General features: G+C 41.0%; 1 protein-coding gene across 2 annotated transcripts in view; it reads right to left on the bottom strand.

Annotated features, from left to right (window-relative positions):
- The window catches only part of SPI (BEACH-DOMAIN HOMOLOG A1), a 70812-nt gene that overhangs the window by 13681 nt on the left and 33169 nt on the right, over positions 1-23962 (bottom strand). The window contains exons 5-10 of one of the 2 annotated variants that reach the window (XM_087685163.1): positions 8222-8357; positions 8021-8077; positions 782-949; positions 513-704; positions 354-419; positions 49-163 (exon numbers count right to left, since the gene is read on the bottom strand). In XM_087685163.1, the coding sequence (XP_087541289.1) occupies positions 49-163; positions 354-419; positions 513-704; positions 782-949; positions 8021-8077; positions 8222-8357 (734 nt within the window). Of the gene's footprint in view, positions 1-48; positions 164-353; positions 420-512; positions 705-781; positions 950-8020; positions 8078-8221; positions 8358-23962 lie in introns of those variants that run through there. The other variant, XM_087685164.1, reaches the window with a different exon arrangement.

Raw genomic sequence — 23962 nt, forward strand, 5'->3', positions numbered from 1 at the left:
TCTTCAACAACATAATCTGAATCCAAGAGAGGATAATATCAAATGTACCTGGTCTGCATGAAAGTTCAATACATTCCAACAGCAGGTCTACAATCCCCACAGCATACTCTGCATCTTTGACCATGATGTCAAAATCTCTGATAACTTGGAGAAGAACTTTAATCTGGAATAGCATTGCACATAGAGTCCAAGTTATCTGATGCGGGATAGGAAACTACTGCTGCTTATAACAGTTCCAGTTCAAGTACTCAAACAGTTCCTTTATCATGAATGTCATCCAAAAATCTTTATGTGTGCACCACAATGCCATAATGGCACAATAAGACATCATTTCAAGATAATGAAAGACCAACCAGCTGATGTTTATGGATATATTGGGCTGAGCCGCCATTATCATTATTCAAGAGGAGGCCTAGAATCTGCATACAAACACAATTGGAAAGGTTCATCCTTAACACAACTCAAAAACCGAAAACTCAAAAATTGGTATTCACATTGAACACTAGAATTACCTGCAATGCTTGTCGATGGAGCTGAGCAAAGGAGAATGTATGTTTAGCAGGATCTTTCTCAAGATGATGACTGCTAGAACCCATTGCCACCACATGAAACAAAAGTTGCAATGAGTCATCTTCAGCCAAGCTTTGTGTTGCTCCAGGATGTTGAGCCAGTGCCTTCATAATATGAACAATGCTTCCCTCTACCTAAACAGGTGAAAAATAGACCTTAGAAGAAAGGACACCTCCTTCTACAACATGGATTTTTTGTTGATGAAAAATACCGCATATTTATAGGTTCTTTCCATGTCGGCATCAAAAATGATTGATGCATGGTCATCCTGTGATATGGAGAGTGTTTCTGTATATCTAGGAGATCCCAACACAGAATGAAGCACAAACACCAAGCATGAAAGAAGGCCTGCATCAAGAAGTGGTTGGACATCAAGTGGCTGCATAAAAATATTGCACCATAGTTAGTAAGATAATAATCTCTCTCTCTCTCTCTCTCTCTCTCTCTCTCTCTCTCTCTCTCTCTCTCTCTCTCCCAAAAAATACACCCATTGTATGGTGCCCTCGCCCCCCCCGCCCTGTCATTAGGTGGTGATACTTTCTGCAATTGCTTTCCTTATTTACTTATATAAATATTTTATTTTTCTTTTCTTTAGTAGTTGTTGCTTTTTACCCCCAGAGTTCTCTTGGATTAAGCCGGGATCTTTGCATGGCTACAAGAGGCAGCCATTAGGACAAACTGGACTAATGGTTTGTCTGAGCCTTAGGACCGGTTCCATATTGAATGGGCACTAAAGAATAGAATGCCAGTGGTTTGAGACTGTGTGCTTAGCCACTAGAGATGGTGTAGGACAATGAGCCTGGCCAAGACAGAAGATACACATGTAAGAATGCTCACGGAATAAAAGTCACCGTAACTGAGCCACATTACACTTTTTGATGTGGTTGCAATGATAAAAGTTGCTCAAAACAACTTGAGGAATGCAAGGGTCACCATCCCTAAAATTTAGGGAGTTACTATTTTTGAACCCCAGAATCCTTTCGTGTCATTATCTTCATTTTTGCATGAGGATTAATTCTCTGGTCTGTGCCGAGGTCAAATTTTGCACCAATCATGGAGAATTTTAGACCAGAAGATTTAAACGGGAAAATTGTTACATGTATGCCGTGTAGCACAAATTCGAGAGAGAGAGAGAGAGAGAGAGAGAGAGAGAGAATTTTAAAAAAACGTGATAGGCATGAGGGGCAGATCTGAGAATGAAGTTTAGAGGAGCTGGGGGCAGATTGTTGCAAGTGCATCAGCTATGGAGAGTACTTCTTCCTCTCTGACTCATGTACGGAGGTAGAGCTTGCTCCCTCTAGTCAACTCTCTCTCTATTCTCAGAGGAAATGCTCTGTATGATGGGCTGATTCCATCGAAGGTACAGTTCTGTGTTTTCTTTGCACTTCTGCTGAGGCAAGAGCCGCACTGTCTAGGTTCAGGAGCAGTTGTTGGCTTCTCCAATGCAGAAACTAAAGAAAGTGATGACCATGCCACACAGGAACAAGGTTTTTCAGCTCTAATTTAGTGTTGTTTGTGGGACTATTTTACTATTGGAATGATGCCGGGGTAAAAGGAATGTAGTTTTGGATATGCTGGACAGAAAAAACAGTTAATATAGAGTTCTGCAGAGTGCAATTCTACACATGAATCATTGAGTTATGGTCACAGAAAATGCTTTGCTAACAGGGATGTTGTTCTGGATATGCTAGACAGCAAGAACAATAAATACAAAGTTCTAAAGACTGCAATTCTGCACATGAATAATTGAGTTATGGTCATAAAAAATGCTTTCCTAAAAGGGATGTTGTTTTGGTCATGCTGTACTATCCTTATGCAGTTGGGATTTACTCAGAAAAGACGAAAACCAACTGTTCACAGGCTATCTATTTTGGAACATTTCATTTTTGTAACTTTCCATCTTTTAATTGATAAAGAAATACCGAGTGGGGCACCGGCCTTCGCGGCCAATCTGGTGTTGAGCGAGGTGTTGAGCTAAGAAATGCACTTAACCACTTAAACAGCCCCAAAACTAGGATTATTTTAGCCAAAACCCTAAAACGGGGAGCGGATCGAGAAAGTTAAGTGGGAGAGGATCTAGAACCCTAATTTTCTATAAATTGGCAGCCAGCCCTCCACTCTTTCACAATCTCGTTTTTGCAGGTTTCAGGTGTTACTAGCTTACTGCCCACACCCTGGTCAGGGAGGACATCTCAGCCCTTGCTGTCCATCACTGTTCCCTACAGTCTCGCGCCTGTTTCCAACGCTGATTGCTGCTGTTTCTGCCTGGCGACTAACTGATGTTCATCTGCACTGCTGTTGTACAGCCTGCCACGCCAGCAAACTGGTGCATTTGCAGGCTCCAGCTGCCGCCCTAACAGTTTTCTCCCTCTTGTCTGCAATCACTGCAGTCTTTCTCTCTCCTGCAGGCTGTCCTGCCTGCGTTTTTAGTCTTTCTCTCTCCTGCAGGCTCCATTTTTAGTCTCTCTCTCTCTCTTCACTGCTGTCCACATCAGATCCAGCTTCTCACTGTTGCGTTTGCTGGTGTTCGACATCCGGAGGCTGCCTTGCTGCGATTCGGCATCCGTTCGGAGTACGACACACTCTCCAGCTCATTACCCCTACCCTGATCCTAGAGATACAGGAGTTCGAGGTTCAATATGCATTCACTGCATAGTATGTTTGCTGCATGAGCATCATATTATTAGTAGTCATATCATTTCACTTATTCACTGTCTTCATTGTCTCTGAGTTACTCTAACCCTAACCCTAACTGTGTTCTTTTTATCAGTTTGTGCTTTGTCGTACAGTTTCTGTTTATGTTTCTGTGTTAGGGTATTTTTCTTTACACGAGGGAGTGAGGTCTTTGTTTATGTGTGTGTGTGTGTGTGTGTGTGTGTGTGTGTGTGTGTGAAAAGACTAGGTATTAATTGAAAGAACTGCCGCTTTATGTTTATGTGAGTCATAGACTGGTTCCCCCCCCTTTTTCTTTTTGTTAAGAGTAATAATATTAATCATAAGAGAAATACAAGAGTCATGAAAGAGTAGCAGAAGAAACTGCCATATGCCAACAAACTAAATCCTTCCTAGAAAGAAGGCCAGCATGCTGAATAAGATCTAATTGCAAATGGACAAGGCCCATGAGCCTAGCAATACAACTTTGAACACCAGATACAGAATAGGAGGCATTCCAGGTGACCTAGTTGTGTCAACAGCCCTAGAATCTAAGAAAATGAAACAAAATTTTTATGTGTGGCTGCACATGAACGGGCTATTTTTCCTTACCAAAGGCCCAATCACAGGGATGCAACAAAGATCCCACCACCACTCTCCAAATGTCAAATAGGAGGGTCCAAATTCTCCTAGTTAATGGGCACGAAATAAATCTATGGCCAAAAGATTCCACACTGAAAGAAACAATTGACATTCAAAATACAACACCTGGAGAGAGCCGAGGTGAGGGGCAAGCCACCCATTATCACTCTCCATAGAAAGTCTTTGCACTTGAATGGAGTCTTATTAACGCACCCTTCCATAACAATCAAATTCCACCATGCCTTGCTTTTTATGCAAAACCCAAACAACATTGGCTTTGGTTGCCAGCCAAACACAGTCTCCAATTAGAAGGCGATATATCAGGTAAACCAAAGCATTCAACAAACAGGCGACCCACAAGATCCTGTGTGCATGTGTGCGTGTGTGCGCGCGTGTGCACAACAAGGATGGAGCAAACATATTCATGCATAAAGCACCTACCTCTCCAAGTATCAAGCCAATTGCAACCATGGAAGTAATCAGCCATAATAGCAAGCCTCACACACAACCCACATGAACACAAATGCTCGAGATTGAATCAAAGATAAAAGCATTATGAGTCCGCCAAATATGCAAAAGACCAATCCATCACATGAGCTAAAAGAGGCAAGGATGATGGGACCATAACCTAGCCATGGATGGCATCTTGCCCAAAACCCAAGAACCGATGGGTGTTCTTTAACTTGTCAGTGATATCCATACTTTGGAAATTAAGACCCAAATCTATTTGGCAACCGAGCAAGAGATGAAAAGATGAGCAAGGGTTTCACTAAAGTAGTAAAAAAAATACATCTACCATAGGATATTTTGCAACCACGCAGCACATTGCCACTGGGAAGACCCCCTATAATGAATCTCCATATGAAAATTTTCCCTTTGATAGGGAAGCTTAGACTTCCATAGATCATGGCACTTAGCTCTACTATCACAAACACACCAAACTTTATTTGCTTTCTCGGTGACCCATCTCTTATCCTGAACAATTTTGTGGTAAATCTAATTAGTTGACTATTTCAAAAAGTCCTCCGATTTCACAAAAGTCCAATCCAACCATAAGGGCTGAAAAGCAAGCAAGGGAGAGTGCCTCCAAAGCAAGCCCTACAAGGTCAACCAAATCAGCTTGTAACCTTAAGGTACCTAGAAATACTGACCAATACGGCAAAAAGAATAAATTCTAGATAGACCCAAAATAACATCCTAAATAGTCTTCAAGTCCAATCTCACCACCCTATTAAATTTATCACTTTCCATGTGCTTGTCAAGCCAATGGAGCAACCTAGACATAGCCAAAACCTCTGCTTGTAAGGAATTCGCTTCCTTTATAAAATCAAGAGGGCGCCATACAGTGAAGTGAAGAATCTCCTACCATGATGTAATCAAGTGGGTTTAAAAAAAAGACCTTGAAGTTTTGAGTGATTGTGTCAAATTCAAAACATTCCACCATGAAAACTAGAAAGTAGTGTGGCCATGAGAAATGCCAATATCCTCAATAAAGAACCTAGCAATATCTGTCCAAGATTATGCCGAGCACATAAGGATTGCAAAAGAGTAAACCACGAGGCCATCATATGAATTTTGACATCCAACAAGGCAACACCACCCAACTGTTTTGGTGCAATAACATATTGCTAGGATACGTGCACTTGGCCCAGATTATTTCCTTGCTTCTTCCAGAGCATAAAGCAAATGGGCCTGAACTAGTTCTTGCAATGACTTTTGCATCCACAAGCAAAAGGCAAGAAATAAGAGATCACATTGATCATGATTTTTTGCACAACTTTCAATCACATATGTAGAGACCAACCTTGGGATTTCCAATATATGATCTTATCATGAACACATGAAGGCATCCAATCAAGCAAAGCACAAGGATCCACATTCACCCCAATGGGATAACCCAGGTGTCTAGTTCTCTCTCCTCAAGAAACAACGCTTCGCTCATGAAACGCTGAAAAGGAATGGAGAACCTCTTGAGTGGCAACTTGTGTATCCAAAACCTCCTCTGCACAAGCAAGAATGGCTATGGTTATGCTCAACATATTCTTCCAAGAGAGTGTTCATGAACTCAAGCAACTATTCCCAGTTCAGTTCTTGCAATTCCTGTGAAGTAAAAATGAGCGAGGCAAAGAATCACCTAGGTCAAGGGCCTCGAAGCAGCAATAAAGTCATCATAGAGATGCTTGCTGCGTTTGACAGATGGCTGAACATCAGGGTGGAGCAAAGCCATCTCGTCGGTGCAGGTTACCATGTCTTCTACCACTACATCTTCTTCCACGTCCATGTCCAGCCCCAAAGCTGCGGTGGATCCATATCATCCTGATTCAGGCCCACCATAAAAGAACAGGGCCCTCAGATCATTCTCCCACCATCTCCCATGGGCTGCCTTGCCCCTGCACACAGCAGGCACAGCAGGCGTGCCGGATTCCTTTGGTTCGCGCTCAGGGCAGGCAATGAAGAAACAGGCTGCACGCAGGTAGCAACCCCCAAAGACTAGCAGGGCAGCTTCCAAAACCAGACAGGGTGGCAGGTCCGCCCTCAATGCAGGCAGGGCAGCCTCCAAATCTGACAGAACAGCAGGGTAGGCACCCCAGGGCAGCAGACAGGCACCCCAGGGCAGAACAGCAAGGCAAACACCCCAAGATAGCAGGGCGGGCACCTCAGGGCAGCAGATGGGCAGAACGCACAGGTCAGGGCACAGGGGACAGAGTCCCTAGGCTGCACATGGCAGAAACCCGAGACGGCACAGGGCAAAAACCCTAGGCAGCAGCCGAATGAGCTCCTCTCTCTCTCTCTCTCTAGGTCACGCCTATTTGCAGGCAACGGCAGACTGCCTGGAGGGTGACAACTGACTGCAGATCTCTGCGGCATCTCAGATCTGCAGTTCTTTGTGAAGGCACATCACATCTTGCAGATCTTTCTATCTCCCATTCAGTCCTCTCTCTCTCTCTCTCTCTCTTTCTCTCTCTCTCTCTCTACTGGGACCTGGAAAGTTTCCCAGACATTTTGTATGTAATGTTTTCGTCTCATAGGCCAACTTGGCCTTTCGTAGACGTTAATATAACTCTCTCTCTCTCTCTCTCTCTCTCTCTCATATTACACCCCCCCAATACACCCACCAAAGGTGTAAGACTGCATAAAAAGGCCCTGCCCTGCTTCGAGCCTTTCTGGGGTTCTGATACCCATCATATCCTACGTAGATGGCATTGTACTTATTCAGACTCCCCTGAGGATATTTTGTACAGACAGAGATCTCTCAGTGGACATTGGGAGGAGTCTGATCAGTGAACCTTGGGAATGCGAAGGTAATGGTGTTCAACAGGATGCTGGCTTGATGACTAATCTTTCATATAGACAGAGATCTCAGTGAATGTCATAGTGTTCAAAACCACACGGGCTTGGTTACTATATCAAAGCTCCACTTCACCTTTGGCAAAATAACCTTTGTTTCAAAGCAAGTTTGGTTTTCCATATCCTTCAAATGTGTTCTAACCACCAGACTGTAGACTTAGTCAAATGCCATAATTTATTGGTATGCTCGTGAATCTGTGGTGTAAGCAGCCCTGTACGCACCCTTTTGGCTGAGCTGACTCAAAAGGGTAATTACTTTATGTGTCACTACGATCCAATCTTGTAATCTGCATTAGGATCCAAGTGGGACATTGGCTTCATAGATGTTATTAGTTCCCTGGAATCCAAATAGGCCCATTAAGCATCCAAGCCCAAAGCTTCTATATGTCTCTGTAAAGAAAGAGCATGTCCATCAATGTCAACCAATCATTGCCTAAAGGCCACATTGTGCCAACTAATAAACCCTACAAGATTCAACTTCAGCCAGAGATTGCTGAAACAACTTACGACACTGAATGCTCTCAAATGTCGTAGAGTTGCCGGCACACACATGTCAAAGCTATTCTTCTAATTGCTCAAGTACAAACCATACTCATGGGAACCTTCATAAGATGATAGCTCTCAGAAATGCTATTCTTCTAGTACCTTAAGTATCAAGAGGAAGATCCTTCATTTGATGGAAAAATTGTACACAGTATACTATGAGTATGGCTAGTGCATTGTGTAAAACCAGCTTTGTGCAGAATCTACCAAGCACTCAAAACAGATAGAGGACTATGACTTTTTCAAAAGAATGGCAATAACTTACAGGAGAAACAAGGCATTCAAGAGCATAAAGCATGTTCGCACCATTAATATTTCCTTCCTGCAATATGCAAAACCATATCTTGTTAAAAACTAAACCATTGCATCTCCATAATCACATTCCACGCTAATTATACTAATTGTAAAACAGTAATGATACACCTGCTTTACAGTAAAGAATTCAGTAATTCGAATTTCAAAATACCTTTGGATGTTCCATAAAAATTTGTAAGATACATTCAACATCTTGGCATTCATCTCGCTGAGGCTTCTTTAGCTTGGCAACTTCTGTAACCAAAGCTCTTGCCACCACAAACGAGAACACGCGAGCATCAACTAATCTAGCAGGACAAAACCCCCGAGAACAACATCTTGTCAGCAGTTTGAGCAGCCTCATGGTGCAGAGTTTCTAAGCAATATCAAGTCAGCTCCTTCCACCGTATATCAATGAACATAAAAATATCTGACAACATAGTGTCCACAACCTACACCATTCAAGGTGGAAAATTTGCTAAAATAATGAATCTTTAAAGACACATATTATGTATACAGAAAGGTGGCCATGCCGCTCATGCAATTGATCTAATCCGCAATAAAATTACATACAAAGAAAACCGGCATGTGAGGATGAAAAAATCAGAGACATGGGGGTAAGCTGCCAATATTTGCAATCTTCAAATATCTTTTACACCTCTCAAACAAGACTTGATTACACGTCACATCTTCCATGTGGCATTTCAATGTGCAGTTCAGTTTTCTAGAGGTTTTTTCTTAAAATCTAGCTTTTTCTTCAGGTTTTCAATGACAGATAGTACCTACTTTTGTCTAGTAAAATATAGGTAAGGTTGATTATTTCCCTTTAGAGTCAGTGCACAGATCTATTGATTTTGCAGGAAAGACAGAATGTCCACTTGGAATTAGCCATCCTATTCGAGAAACCAGCACCGAGTATACCCCTATGTCAGGTATGCCTGCTTTTACTTCTATACCAGCTCCTATTGTTTCTACTTCCGAGCAACATTTTGGTGATAATCAAGAAGAAGGAAATCTTCAAAAATGTTCATTCATTCAATTTTAAGTCCCAAAGAGGAGCAATTTTTGCATGTAAATTCACAAGAAGAGGTACGTATAAGAAAAAATCTGTAATCCCTTCTATAACTTTTCATTCATTCATTTTTCCTATGAGTTTTGTATCTCAAGGTCAATTTGAAGTTGGTTCATCATCATCTAATTTTCAATGTCCTAGTATAATCTATGCCCCACCAGTACTTGGTGGTTTTTGGTGCCAGTTGTATTAGAAGATAGGCATAGGAACCCACTGTAAGCAAGGGTGTATGAGGGCAGATAGGTGTGAATAGCCTAAAGGGCAGGGGAAACCCTAACCCTAGCTAGGCAAGGGCCACATAAACAGCCTATGGATCACTATCAAACTTGAGATAGAGTGTACCCAAGTTGTACCTTGAGCAACTTAGTAAACAAGATTTTGTTCTTGTACTTTGAGCTCCTATCTCCCTCTTGTGCACACTTTTTCTAGTTGCAACTCTGATTCTCCACATGGTATCAGAGCCTCCTCTGATCTCTTCAGCTTCCTCAAACCTCAGCTCCACTAAGTGAACAAGACAATCTCCATCTCTCTCATTTTGGACCTTCAAACTCCATAGCCAGCCAGACCCCCTGACCTTGGAGAAACTGGTGTGTGCAATAGAAGTAGTTTCAATCTCTGGTTTCTTCTAGAGATCTTCTCCTTAGCTCTGGGTGATTCAGCATGGCACGTCAATCCCTGACATTGGACATCATGGTGGGCAGCATTGTCACGAATGCAGAAAACAGCGCAGTTTTGACAGCATGGCTTTTGGTACTGTAGCACGGCCTGCAGCAGACGTATTAATGGCGGCCACCATGGGGCTTTGATAGTCCCCCCAAGTGGGCTATCTCCAGCCAAGAGGGTTCTCAAAAATTCTTCCTCTACTGCTCCCAAAAAGTCAAAACCCTAACTTTGGGTCTCTAGCAGCCATAGCCAGGAAGCTTCAAGCTTCTTCAAAATTCAAATCTCTCAATGTTTGGTCATTAACAGTGATTTTAATCATTGAGTTAACTCCTTCTGAGTCAGCTACTAATCTGGGAACCTAATCTCAGAGGTTAGTGCACTTGGAAAGTCATCATCAAGCTTATCAAGACTGACATTTATCATCTCTAGCAACATGAGCTACAAATGAGTACTTGTAAGCACTAAGGCACATTGTTTAATCATCATTGCTGCTAGTACTTACACAATCTGAATGTTTTTACCTGGAAATTAAAACAACTCAGTGTTGTGCTTCAAGTTGTAAGGCTATGTGTACAATTATAAACACATAAACCATCATACACTAGAACTGTATTGCATATCTTGAATGATTTTTTTTGTACACTGGTCAATGAAATTAGAGGGATGAGTGTCATTGTACTCTCCTCGAAGTCATCAGCAACAAGCATTGAAATCATAGACCGTCCTTGTCCAACAAAAGGTTCATCCACTAAGCCATACCACAAGGAGGAGCCCAAAGTCCAATCTAGGTTTACATCATTAAAACCTTAAAAGACTATTAAACCTCGAAAGAAGATTGCACATAAGAAAGGACCACCAAAGTCATATTTTGAAATATTACATATGTATGATTTTTAGCATTTCTCCTCATTACAACTTTGATATAAATTGATTAATTTGCTTCCGCATTCAGTGGCAAGTTTGTAAGGGACTAGACACTGCCCTTGTTCTAGCAAGTGGTAAGACCTTTCCAATGGCCACAACATATGCTGATGTCTGTCCTTAAATTCAAAAATTTGATGGCAAAGATTTCCACCAATGTCAGGTACTTATCAAGTACAAGATGATGGAGAGAGGGTATTGGCCTCTCATTCAAGGCACTAGAGCTGTAAACTCTACAAATCCACTTGATGTAGAGGATGACCAATGTGCCCAGGCAATCATCATGTTAAATTTAGATGAGTCATTGATTTATCATGTTGATCAACTAAATACTACTAAAGAAAAATGGGATGAGCTTGAAAAGCTCTATGGAGCCACTGGTAAAAATACTAAAATCTTCCTCAAAATTGAGTTCTTTGGCTTGGAATATAGATCAAGAGAAGACTTGGGAAAATTCATTTCTCACATGAAGGGACTTATGGCACAGCTTGCCTCAGTACAAGCTCCAATACATGAAGAAGATGCTATTGCTATTCTCCTAAAAGCTATAAAAAAGGGGTTTCCTACCCTTGTAACCACTCTTACCAACATTCCAGATCCTACCTTGGCAAGTACCATCCAATCCTGTTTGGATGAAGAAAAGAGAAACCACAAAAAAGGCAGCACCAGTCAGGCATCTTCAACTTCCCATGATCAAGTATTGGTACATAGAGTTCTCACTAGATGTTCTTTTTGTAAGAAAAAATGACAAATTGTAAACAATTGTTGAAAGAAGCATCCCGAAAAAATGAAATGTAACAAATGTAAGAAGACAGGGCATATCACTAGTAAATGCCCCAACATTCCTGATGTACCCAAAGAACTGGTGGCCAATTATGCCTCCAATCCATCTGAAGATCGACTTTTTTGAGTATTTAAACCATCCACCTAAAAATACTCTTATAGCCTGATTTATAAAGGCATCCGGTTTGTTTAAGGGGGGGGACATCTTACATGCCTTGTAATCCAATGTCATCCTGGCATTGAGGGGGGGTGTTAGAAGATAGGCATAGAAACCCAATGTAAGCAAGGGTGTATGAGGGTAGATAGGTGTGAATAGCCTAAAGGGCAGGGAAAACCCTAACCCTAGCTAGGCAAGGGCTATATAAACAGCATATGGGTCACTATCAAACTTGAGATAGAGTGTATCCAAGTTGTACCTTGAGCAACTTAGTAAACAAGATTTTGTTCTTGTACTTTGAGCTCCTATCTCCCTCTTGTGCACACTTTTTCCAACTGGAACTTTGATTCTCCACAAGTTGTTGGCCTAGGTCATTCATTTAGCCATAAGTGTTGATTAATGACACTAAAGAAGTGGTGTTTAATAGTACCTAACACCAATCTAATAGTCAATGATGGTGTAGAGACACTCAGGAATAGAAGTTGTTGTAACCAGCCTTCCTTCCATGGATGGGTGGTAAATCCCTGATTACAACTTAATTACAGCAACAAACAATTAGTGCAAATCTAAAAAAACAAATTTACCTACTGATCTTGGACAATGCACACTTGATTGGCCCCAAAATTAGAGCCCCTTTCGGTATTTCTTCAGCTTTATTGAAAAGAAGTTGATTTACAATGGGATTCTTCCAATCCCTTTCAATATTCCAACTCCACTTGCTATTTGAAATCACTAGCAAGTCTTTGATCTGATTTGCTCCTTAATTCGGGTAAACAGTTGGCCTTCACCCGCTTTGATGGAGATGGAAATGCCCCAAATTCAAAATTTGTTGGTCCTTGCACTTAAATAGGCTAAAAATAGCTTCAACCCTATTGAATCCAAGTTTGGATCTTCCAATTTCTGGCACGCTTCCCAAGGCTACTTCAAACTCTAGTTTCAGCTGCACATTAAGGGTTGCAGCAGAGAATCAATAGCCTTGGGAAGCGTGCCTTCAACCCAGTTGAATCCAAGTCTTGAAGCTTCCAACTTCTGGCATGCTTCCCGAGGTTACAGCTAAACCCTAATTTCAGCTCTACAGATTAGGGTTTACAGCAAATAAATCTGAAATTTCTCAGCCTCCAAGGATCCAAATGCTAATATCTGCAGAGAATCAGTCAAATGCAACTGCTGCCCTACCACAACAGCATGTAGATGCAAAGAACTGAAGAAAATCGGTCATTTACTCCTACTACCCTATCTCAACAGCCTGTAGATGCTGTCATGTGCTATTGATTGGTCTTATTCTGCCCCTGGCTGCCTCTGAAGGTCCCCCAATGGCTGCAAATCAGACTAGTAGCCTCTCCTCCTCTCTCTCTTGCAGCCTAAATCATAAAAATGCCTCTCTCCAGCCTCTAAAGATGTTTTTCAATCTTGCATGGGCAATTTTGACAAGTGGCAACCTTTCCCAAATGGTTTTTTTACCATTTTCCATAACTCAATATTAATTTTCAATCTTTAAATACTAAAAATTAATCTAATAATTATTTCGGTGCCCTGAAAAATAATCTGACTAGCCAAAATAATTAAATTGGCTAGGCAACTTCCATTCCCGAGTCTCTCTGCATCATCTTTGACCATCAGATTGGCGTTAGGTACCGTTAAACGCCACTTCTCTAGTGTCACCAACTAACACTTATGACCAAATGGATGACCTAGGCCAACAACTAGCACTGGATACCACCAAGTACCTGTGCGGAATAACTTATAGCAACTTTCGCCTTTGATATCCCGTGATTTCTTTGGGTCCCGGACTTGTAAATTTACTTTAACCCCAATTGCACCTCACATTTGCAACATTTACTTAATCATGTGATTAAAAATTAATCCACATGTTAAGTGAGGTTTCAAAAATATATATCCTCATGATAGCTCTCCCCCTGGAAATCCTTGCAATCGTCCTCGATTGCAGTGCCAAATGCATCAAAAGCAAAGTACTACACTGGAATTTCCATAGGGCATCATAGTCAACACAACATTGCGCACTACTATTTAACCATTCCTATGCCCAACATATGCTGAAATTTACCAATCAACATAACATAACATAAGACTCACAAAGAATCTCAAAAACATTGTGAAAACTGAGCATGATCTGATCATAAACTGATCACTTGCTGATCTGAGAACTGATTACAAACTGTTGCAAATGTGACCCTAAACTAATCACAAACTCATTGCAAAAACTGACCAGCAATCAGTGCAAAAACTGATGCACAACTGATCCAAAAAGTGACCATAAAGGGTTCTCAAGCTAATCAAAAACCGAGCTGAAACTGATCAGAATTTTTATTTAAAAATTAAGGCAAAATTCATGCTAAATTGATCATAGGCTAATGCAAAAGTATAGTTCTAATGCCCGGGTAAAATTATACTCATCTGCATATATCTCATAGTGACTAGTACACTAAGTAGTGATCTCATGGCAAACATACTGTCAGCGCAACACCTTGGATGTATGCTGAATACATCTGAGATCCACTACATACAAGAATTGTCCATAACTGAATGGAGGAGGGAAAGTGCTGCCTTCCCCTTAAGCATCAAGCAATACTCCAGACCCTTGCTCTGCTGAACCTGATGAGCCCGAACTAAAGTCGACTCTAACTGAAAGGCATCTAGGTAAAGCTGCAGCAATTGAGGATGGTCTACCAAGTCATCCTCTTCCATCCATTTGATATCCATTGGTGATTAATTTTGAAATTTCACCAAGTATCTCCTAAAAACTTTACCTTTGACCTTTCTTTCCTTATGAGCCAAAATCTGCTCAGGTATCAAAATCTCATCTAGCTCCTCAACCTTAGATTGAATTTCAGCAAACATATCCTCCGACACATCACCATGAAAAGGACTCAACAAACTGACATGAAAGGCATTGTGTATCTGCCAATGTAGGGGTAATTTCAGTCGATATGCCACATCGCTAATCTTCTCCAACACTCGGAAGGGCCCATAGTATCTCATACTCAACTTCAAATACAATCTTTGTCTTCCTTTCATCTTTTTCAACCTTGCCTTTTCAAAACACAACAATACATAATCACCCTTTGCAAACTACAACGCACGTCTGTGGCGATCAGTTGCCCTCTTTTGCTTTTCTTGTGATCTCTAAAGTGCATATTTTATCTTTGCATAGGCTACATCCAAGTTTTCCACATAACGATCAGCCTCAAAGATCTTATCCTTTGTTTGCAGAATAGGTGGTACCTTCTTGCTACCCTCAACCACCTCAAATGGAGCTTTGCCCATAGAACTATGCACCGTGTTGTTGTAAGCAAACTCAACCAAGGGCAAATATTGCTCCCACTGTGTCTTGTGGTCTGAAACATAATACCTCAAAAGATTTAACACTATGAAATTTGGTTTCTTATACCGACCATCTATCTACGAATGGAAGGATTATGAGAATTTCAGCGTGGTACCCATATCCTCAAACGAGCCCTTCCAAAATAAATTGGTCATCCGAAGGTCTCAATCACTAATGATCGACTTCGGCATACCATGATACTTAAAGATGTGCTGCAAAACAATCATGCCATATAATTAGCCTTTATTTTCTTCCTCACCGGAATGAAATGGGCTTGTTTGCTAAACCTTCAAATGATAGTCCATATCCCATCATTCCTTGTAGATGTCTTAGGAAGCTCAAAAATAAAGTTCATTGCAATGCTCTGCCAAGGCCTATCTAGAATAGGCAAGAGCTGTAATAAACCCGGCACCTTTTGCCTATCATGCTTTACCTTCTGGCATACGATGTATGTCTTAACAAATTCTTCTACATCATGCCTCAAAGCTAACCAATAAAAGAAATGCTCCACTGCCTTGACCATGGCATCAATATCTCTATGTCCTGCATACGGAGGAACATGACTTTCAGTGATAACTCTAGGCCTTAGCCGCTTTGTGACACATAGTCGTCCATGCATCATCAGAAATCCATCTCTCAGCACAAAGTGTTCATGCCTTTGGCCATTGCAAAGCTAATCATAAACATTAGCAAAGTCCGAATCAGCAACATATTCTCTTTCATGGCATCCAACTCAGTGTGATAAACCATGTTTACGGTTGAAATTTGTGGCTTATGTGACAGTGCATCAACCACAACATTCTTTTTACCATCAATATGTACAATCTAAAAATGAAACATAGAGAGAAAATTTGCTCATCTCATATGCTTCTCTGACAACTTTGTCTGCGTCTGAAAGTACCTCAAAGTTCGACGGTCTGTTTGCCCTATAAAATCAGTCCCCCAACAAATAATGTTTCCATGTAGACAGTGCATGAATTACAGCCAAGAGCTCTTTCTCATAGACCTGCAAATTCTTTTCTGCACCGTGGAGAATTGAGCTCTCATAAGCGACAACTCAATCATCCTGCATAAGAACAGCCCCAATGTTGTTACCACATTTATCACATTGAGCTATAAATGACTTTCTTAGATCGAGCAACACAAGCACACGATCTAAAGTCATCTTTTCCTTCAACTTTTGAAGTGCTGAAATTTCCATTGATGTTCCATCTAAATGACACATTCTTTTGCAAGGCATGCAATGGGGATGCAATTTCAGCAAATCCGCGTACATACTTCTTCTAATAAGATCATAAACCCAAGAAGCTACGGATCTCATGCACATTCCTCAAAGGTGATCATGATCGTATTGCTTCAACCTTTGCAAGGTCCATGCAAATACCATCAACCAATACAATATGGCCCAAAAAGTGGATTTTATGCAAGAAGAATTCACTTTTCTTGTCATTGATAACCAGTCTATGCTCACGCAGCTCATTGAACACAATGTCCAAGTGTTTTCCATGCTCTGCCGCCTCGTTCTTTGAATAGACAATCATGTCATCAAAGAAAGTCCCCACAAATCCTCTATGTGGCCTGAAGATACAATCCATCATCCGATTAAAAGTGGCAAGAGCATTTGCAAGTCCAAAAGGCATAACAAGAAACTCATACAATCCAAAAGATATCTTGAAAGCTGTCTTAGGCACATCTTCCGGTCTAATGCGTATTTGATGATACCAAGAAACTCATACAATCCAAAAGATTTCTTGAAAGCTGTCTTAGGCACATCTTCCGGTCTAATGCGTATTTGATGATACCCACTTTTCAAATCTAGACGGCTAAGTATGATTGCCCCTTGCAATCTTTCCATAACATCATCAATCCGAGGAATCGAAAAGCGATTCTTTATTGTGATCTTGTTCAGAGTACGATAATCAATGCATATACGCCATGAACCATCCTTTTTCTACACCAAAAGCACTCCAAAACAAAAAGAATATGACCTGGGCTGAATCAACCCTTTTTCTAACAGCTCATTTACCTGACTCATAATCTCCTCTTATTGGGGTGTACTGACTCTATAGGGTGGCTTATTAGGTGGGCTACTTCCGAGAATAAGATCTATAACATGATCTCTAGCCTTTCAAGCGATAAATGCCTTGGAAGTGATTGAGAGAAGCAATCGACATACATTTTCAAAAATGGCATACAATCCTTCTCTAACTTAGACATGTTCCCAGCATTCTTACTATCATCTTTATCCTTAGTAAAAACCAAATATGTTGAAAGATGATTTTTCATTACTTTAAAAATGGCAGTTGCAGATACAACAAGCACAGATTCACCTTTCAACTTTACATCAAGTGTGAGTACCTTTCCCTTATGCTAAATAGTGATCTTTTTTGCATGAGAATCAATCACTATATGCATACGGCGAGACCATGGCATACCAAGCAATACATCACAACCCTCAAGTGGAGCAATGAAGAACTCTTCATTGTCCACATATCCTTGTATGTGCAACTGAAGCTTTCCAATGAGCGGTGTGACAAGCTCTACATGGCCTTTACATGCCATTCCAACTTCCCCCATGGGTCCCATCTCATCCTCTCACATGCCTAGACGGGCGGCCATGTCAACAAAGATGAAGTTGGCTCGTGCACCATTATCAAAGAAAATCAATGCATGTTGATCCCTAATTTTGCCCCATGCTCTGCACAACTCAATAGCATCATCATTGGACTGATCACTAACAACATTGGGCACCAATCCCACTGATGTTTTGGGCTTCTTTCCTTTAGAATCTCCCCGATTTTTTGCTTTTCCAGCTTGCTGCCTATTGGGACAGTCCCTTGCAATGTGACTCTCTTGTTCACAAATAAAGCTTTTATTTGCACCCATCGATTCCCTACGTTGTGCCAATGTTTTCGAGCCCTTTCTTTGTTGTTTTGGTTCCTTTTTAGGCTGATTTTCAGATTTGCCCCTTTTCTCAACCTTAAACAACTTTTTATTCGGCTTCTCCCCACTCTCTAGGCAGCCCGAATCCTTCCCACGCAGCAAAGCATTGGCTGTAGCAGCAGTCTCTATAAGCTGAGACATGCTAAACACGATGGATTTAATGCAAAAATCCCTGATTCCTTTGGACAGCCCACAAACATATTTTTCCACTTTCTCATGAAGGGGTATGGGCCGATAAGAAGTAATAGGAAAAAATGCATCCCATATTCCAAGTTGTCATGATGTCCACCTCAAAGGTACTTGTCAACCAATTCAATACAAACATTTGCTTGAATTGTACCCACGTTGATGGTGCTCTACCTTGCATCAAAAGAGTGGACCACCACTGTAATGCATTCCCTTTCAAGAAAGTGCCTTTTGAATCTTTGAGAACTCCGTGAAGTTTCCCCCTAAATAGACTGCATCAACCTACTGAATGAAAGTCAAAGCTTTCAGCCTATCTTGTACACCACTGAAGGACTCAAGCTTCACCCCTTTTCCACCCTCATCATAGTCTTTTGCTGCCCCTTTGGGTGTCAAGTTGTCATACACTAGTTGCTACAAAAAGGGTGCATTTGCTGAATTTACATCAAAACCAACGCCAAACGGAGCATTTACATGACCAACATTTATTCCTTGAGCCCCATAAGCATTCGGGGGTGCAAATGCAGTACCAAACATGCTACTTTGTGCCCTAGGCATCAAGCCAATGCTGCCATACATAGGGTTTTGTATATTTCCAGCCATACCCGAATACATTGGGCCTTGCACTCCATGCATTGGTTGTTGCATACCATAGGGATTTGTACCATACATTCCCGTATGTGGTCCTTGTCCAACTATAGCATGAAAAATTGTGCTTCCACCAAAATATCTTGGCTGCCCCATCATAGCATACACGCCTGGCTGTCCAAAATCCATTGGATTGGCACTTCTGTGATGGCCTTGCATTTGCATTCCTTGCCCCATAGGTACCAGTTGTTTTATTTCATTACCATCTTTGGGAGCTTCAAATGAAGGGTTTGGCATTATCTTCGGTGCATCTTGCTGTCCCGAAGGTGTAGAAGACATCTTCTTCTTCTTGCCTTTGTCGTCCTTCTTTGGAGCATTCAACAATCAGGTAAATTGAGGATCCTTTGCCAATACAGCAAAGAGATTTGTTGTTGTCCTCATCCGATTCTTGAACTGGTCATCAAATTCCTCTTCACTTTGCTGGTCATCAGCCTCCTTATGCCCTGAAGGCCGTGCATCTTGCCCAACAGCAACATTTTCAGCTTGATGTCCATAATCTGAGCTTTGTCCAAGGTCAGGCATTGCATTTCCTTCATTCCCATGTGCATATTCATACTGAGAGGCATCACCATTGCTTGAGTCCATCTCACTGTATGAAGACATATTGCTGTAATTTCTCAGCCAAGAGTAAAAATCAGCACTAGCACAAAGCTTTGGCTTGCAATCAAGTGCCTCGGGCCCACCAAATCAAGGGATTGAGTGGTATCCCGACAATGGAACCATGTAACCAACCTTCCTTCCATGGATGGGTGGTAAATCCTTGATTACAACTTAATTACAACAGCAAACAATTAGTGCAAATCTGAAAAACAAATTTACCTACTGATCTTGGACAATGCACACCTGATTGGCCCCAAAATTTGCGCCCCTTTCTTTAGCTTTATTGAAAAGAAGTTGATTTACAATGGGATTCTCCCAATCTATTTCGATATTCCAACTCCCCTTGTTGTTCAAAATCACCAACAAATCTTTAATCTGATTTGCCCATTGATTCGGGCAAACAGTTGGCCTTCACCCGCTTTTATGGAGATGGAAAATACCCCAAATTCAATTATTTGCTGGTTCTTCCACTTGAATAGGCTAAAAACAGCTTCAACCCTGTTAAATCAAAGTCTTGGAGCTTTCAACTTCTGACATGCTTCCCGAGGCTACTACTAAACCCTAATTTCAGCTGCAAATTAGGGTTTACAGCAAAGAAATCTGAAATTTCTCAGCCTCCAAGGGTCCAAATGCTAATATCTGCGGAGCAAGGCTATGAAATGGCCGGGAGATGAGAGGAAAAGCTCTAGAGAGAGAAAATTCAAAGTTTTGTCTCGCGAAGAATGACTGAAAATCAGTCAAATGCAACTGCTGCCCTACCACAACAGCATGTAGATACAAAGAACTGAAGAAAATCGGTCTACTACCCTATCTCAACAGCCTGTAGATGCTGTCATGTGCTATTGATTGGTCTTCTTCTGCCTCTGGCTGCCTCTAAAGGTCCCCCAATGGCTGCAAATCAGACCATTAGTCTCTCCTCCTCTCTCTCTTGCAACCTAAATCATAAAAATGTCTCTCTCCAACCTCTAAAGACGTTTTTCAATCTTGCATGGGCAATTTTGACAAGTGGCAGCCTTCCCCTAGTTGTTAAGTACGAAAGGTACAATACAGTACAATACGATTAAATATAGTACTAAATGGTAACTTACGATTTTAAAAGGTATAGTACGATATTGGTACGAAAAAAAAATAACTTGATTATTTTGGACTAAAGATAATAGAATAGATATTTCAAGTCTAAATAGCAATGCTATTAGAGTATATAAGATGAGTACTTGAGGGTAACATGCAAAGACCTAATGTTGCATACGCAACATGTGCTACTGCTACCTACAACTTATAACTACATAGATGGGAGTGGATACATCATACATGCATGATAATACAAATAAGAGAAGTGTGGGCTTGAGAGAGAGAAGGTTGAGAGAAATTGTTTGAATCTCAAATAACCTAATCTCATGGGAGAATCATATTAATATAAGGAGCATTTAGCTCGTCCCAAAGTGCAGTTCGAATGGAAAAGATGTATCCATTAAGTTGGCATCTTATGGTACTAATACGTAAAGTACAGTATATAATGTACAATATAGTATCAAACCTTTCATGTGTGGTACTAGTGCAACTATGGTTGAGAGAGAGAAAGAGGCTAGAGAGAGAGAGAGAAAAGGTTGAGAGACAGAGAGAGGAGAGACTTGAGAGAAAAAGAGGGTGTAAGAAGCTTGAGAGAGAGAGAGAGGCTTGGGGGAGAAATAAGAAATAAAGAAGAAAAAAAAAAGAAATGAGAAAGAAAAAAAGAAAGTTGTAGATTTAAAGGAGAGTGGCCAAAAAGTGCACATTTTTTCGTACTAAACCGTACGGATACGTACCGTACCGTACCGTACAAATCAATCCGTACTACGTACGGAGACAACCCTAGCCTTCCCAAATGGTCTTTCCAACATTTTTCATAATTAAATATCAATTTTCAATCTTTAAATACTAAAAATTAATCTAATAATTATTTCGGTGCCCTAAAAAATAGTCTGACTAGCCAATAATTAAATTGGCTTGGCAACTTCCATTCCCGAGTGTCTCTGCGCCATCTTTGACCATCGGATTAGCGTCAGATACCATTAAACGCCACTTCTCTAATGTCACCAACAACTGACACTTATGGTCAAATGGATGACCTAGCCCAACAACTAGCATCAGATACTACCAAGTACCTGTGTGGCATAACTTATAGCAACTTTTGCCTTTCACATCCCGTGATTTCTTCGGGTCCCGGGCTCGTAAATTTACTTTAACCCCAGTTGCACCTCACATGTGCAATATTTACTTAATCATATGATTAAAAATTAATCCACATGTTAAGTGAGATTTCAAAAATATATGTCCTCATGATAGTTGCCTAGCCAATTTAATTATTAACTAGTCAATTTTTTTTTAAGGCACCGAAATAATTATTGGATTAATTTTCAGTATTCAAAGACTAAAAATTAATATTTAATTATGGATAATGCTAAAAGAACCATTTGGAAAGGTTGTCACTTATCAAAAATGCCCATGCAAGACTGAAAAACGTCTTTAGAGTCTAGAGAGAGGCATTTTAGTACATTCAGCCTGCAAGAGAGAGGGAGGAGATGGTACTAGTCTAATCTACAGCCATCGGAGGATCTTCTAAGGCAGCCAAGGGCAAAAGAAGACCAATCAACAATAGTAGGCTATTGACACAAGGCAGCAATAGTAAATGACTCATTTTTTTCAATTCTTGGCATCTACAAGCTGTTGAGACAAGACAACAGTAGCAAATGACTGATTTTCTTCAGTTCTTCGCAAAGAAAGTCTAAATTTTCTCTCTTCTTAGCCTTCTCTCTCATCTCCTAGCATTTCCACAACCTTGCTCCAAAGATTACAGCATTGAGATCACCAAAGGCTAAGAAATTTCAGATTTCTCTGCTGTAAATCCTAATCTGCAAACAGAAATTAGGGTTTAGAAACAGCCTTGGTAAGCATGCCAAAAATTGGAAGCTCCAAGACTTGGATTCAATAGGGCTGAAGCTATTTTCAATCAAATTCAAGTGGAAGGACCAGCAAATCAATGAATTTGGGGCATTTTCCATCTCCATCAAGGCGGGGAAAGGCCAATTGACTGCCCAAATCAAGGGGCAAATCAGATTGAAGACTTGCTAGTCATTTTGGACAAGAAGAAGAGTTGGAATACTAAAAGGGATTAAGAGAATCCCATTGTACATCAACTTTTTCTTCAATTAAGTTAAAGAAATACCAAAAGGGGAGTCAATTTTGGAGCCAACAACGTATCCATTATCCAAGATTGTAAGTTATTTTGCATTTCTCAGTTATGTAATAAATGTTACTACTGTAACTAAGTTGTAATCAAGAAATTACCGCCCATCCACAGAAGGAAGGCTGGTTTCAAATATTCCTATTATCCTACTTCTCAATGTTTTCAATTTGTTCTTGCATGCAATCAAATTTAATTCGAGTTCACTGATCCTTTTGTCCTACTCTTCAAGCTATTCTCTCAATTCATTTTACATTATCCCTTTCAATTTAAGGCGTTGCATGGCTTCTGTCTAATCCAATATAGTACGCATTTTAAAGAGAGAGAGAGAGAGAGAGAGAGAGAGAGAAGCACAAACCTCCACGCTAATATTTGTGTGCTATGTTTTGGTGGCCTTTTGGCTTGACTAGTGATTGCTGGGATTTTCATGGTTTTCATGGTTAGCCAAAAGGCTTGATGTAAATACTTGTATTTAATTTAAGCTTCTTCACAAAGAAAAAGAAGCACGGGCTTAAAGAGTAGTCCAAACAACTGTCACTCAATTGGCTGGTGGAATGCATGGTGACCAAGGTGTCAAAAAATAACAAAGAGATCAAAGAGACGGTAGGGTTTGCAGGGAGAACACTGAGTGTGTACGACAAACGCCTAGAGAGAAGAGATACTCGAAAACACAAGAACACGATAATGCTACGCTGAATCATGCTATGAGAAGAAAAGCTGATACAACAGAGCCGAAGCTCAGAAGATAATCCCACTATCCTATCGGAATCAGGCAACAGCACCTATGGGAATCTGTACAATGAAGGGAGAGAAACACAGCCCTATAGGCAATGGGTTATCGAAGTATTCACTGAAGGTGAAGAACAGTTGTTGAGGGAGTAAACCGTAGTTCTTTGATGCTGTCGAAGACGAAGAGGGTAATCACCAACTATCAAGGGAGTGAACCGCAGTCCTCAAATGTTGAGGAGTGACCTAGATAGCAAAACGCAATTCCCAGTGTGTCAAAGCTGTCAAACACAAGGAGAGCAGCCCAGATGTTGACGCCAGGGGATGGATGATGACACCGAATGAAGGGACAACCCCCAAGAGCGTAAACGTAGCTTGTGAAGGCCTGTCAACCCAAAAACACAGGAATCTGGGGCTGCAGAAATCGACGCTAGACGTGGGGTGACGCCAGACTGGGGAAGATGATGTCAAATATGAAGGAGATCCCTAGGCAGCCAAAGGCAAATCTAGTGAAGCCTAAAGGGAGTGGAAGAGACCACCAATTATGGAGGACCGATGCCAAGGTAGGGTTGTTGTCACCAACAGTCTAATGATCATGCCAGCAAGGTGGAGCCTCCAAACATAGGATCTAAGTGATGGGACAAGGTGCTT

Source organism: Lygodium microphyllum, chromosome 9 (assembly GCF_053477565.2).
Source record: "Lygodium microphyllum isolate KBCC chromosome 9, Lygodium_microphyllum_v1.1.10, whole genome shotgun sequence".
NCBI lineage: Eukaryota > Viridiplantae > Streptophyta > Polypodiopsida > Schizaeales > Lygodiaceae > Lygodium > Lygodium microphyllum.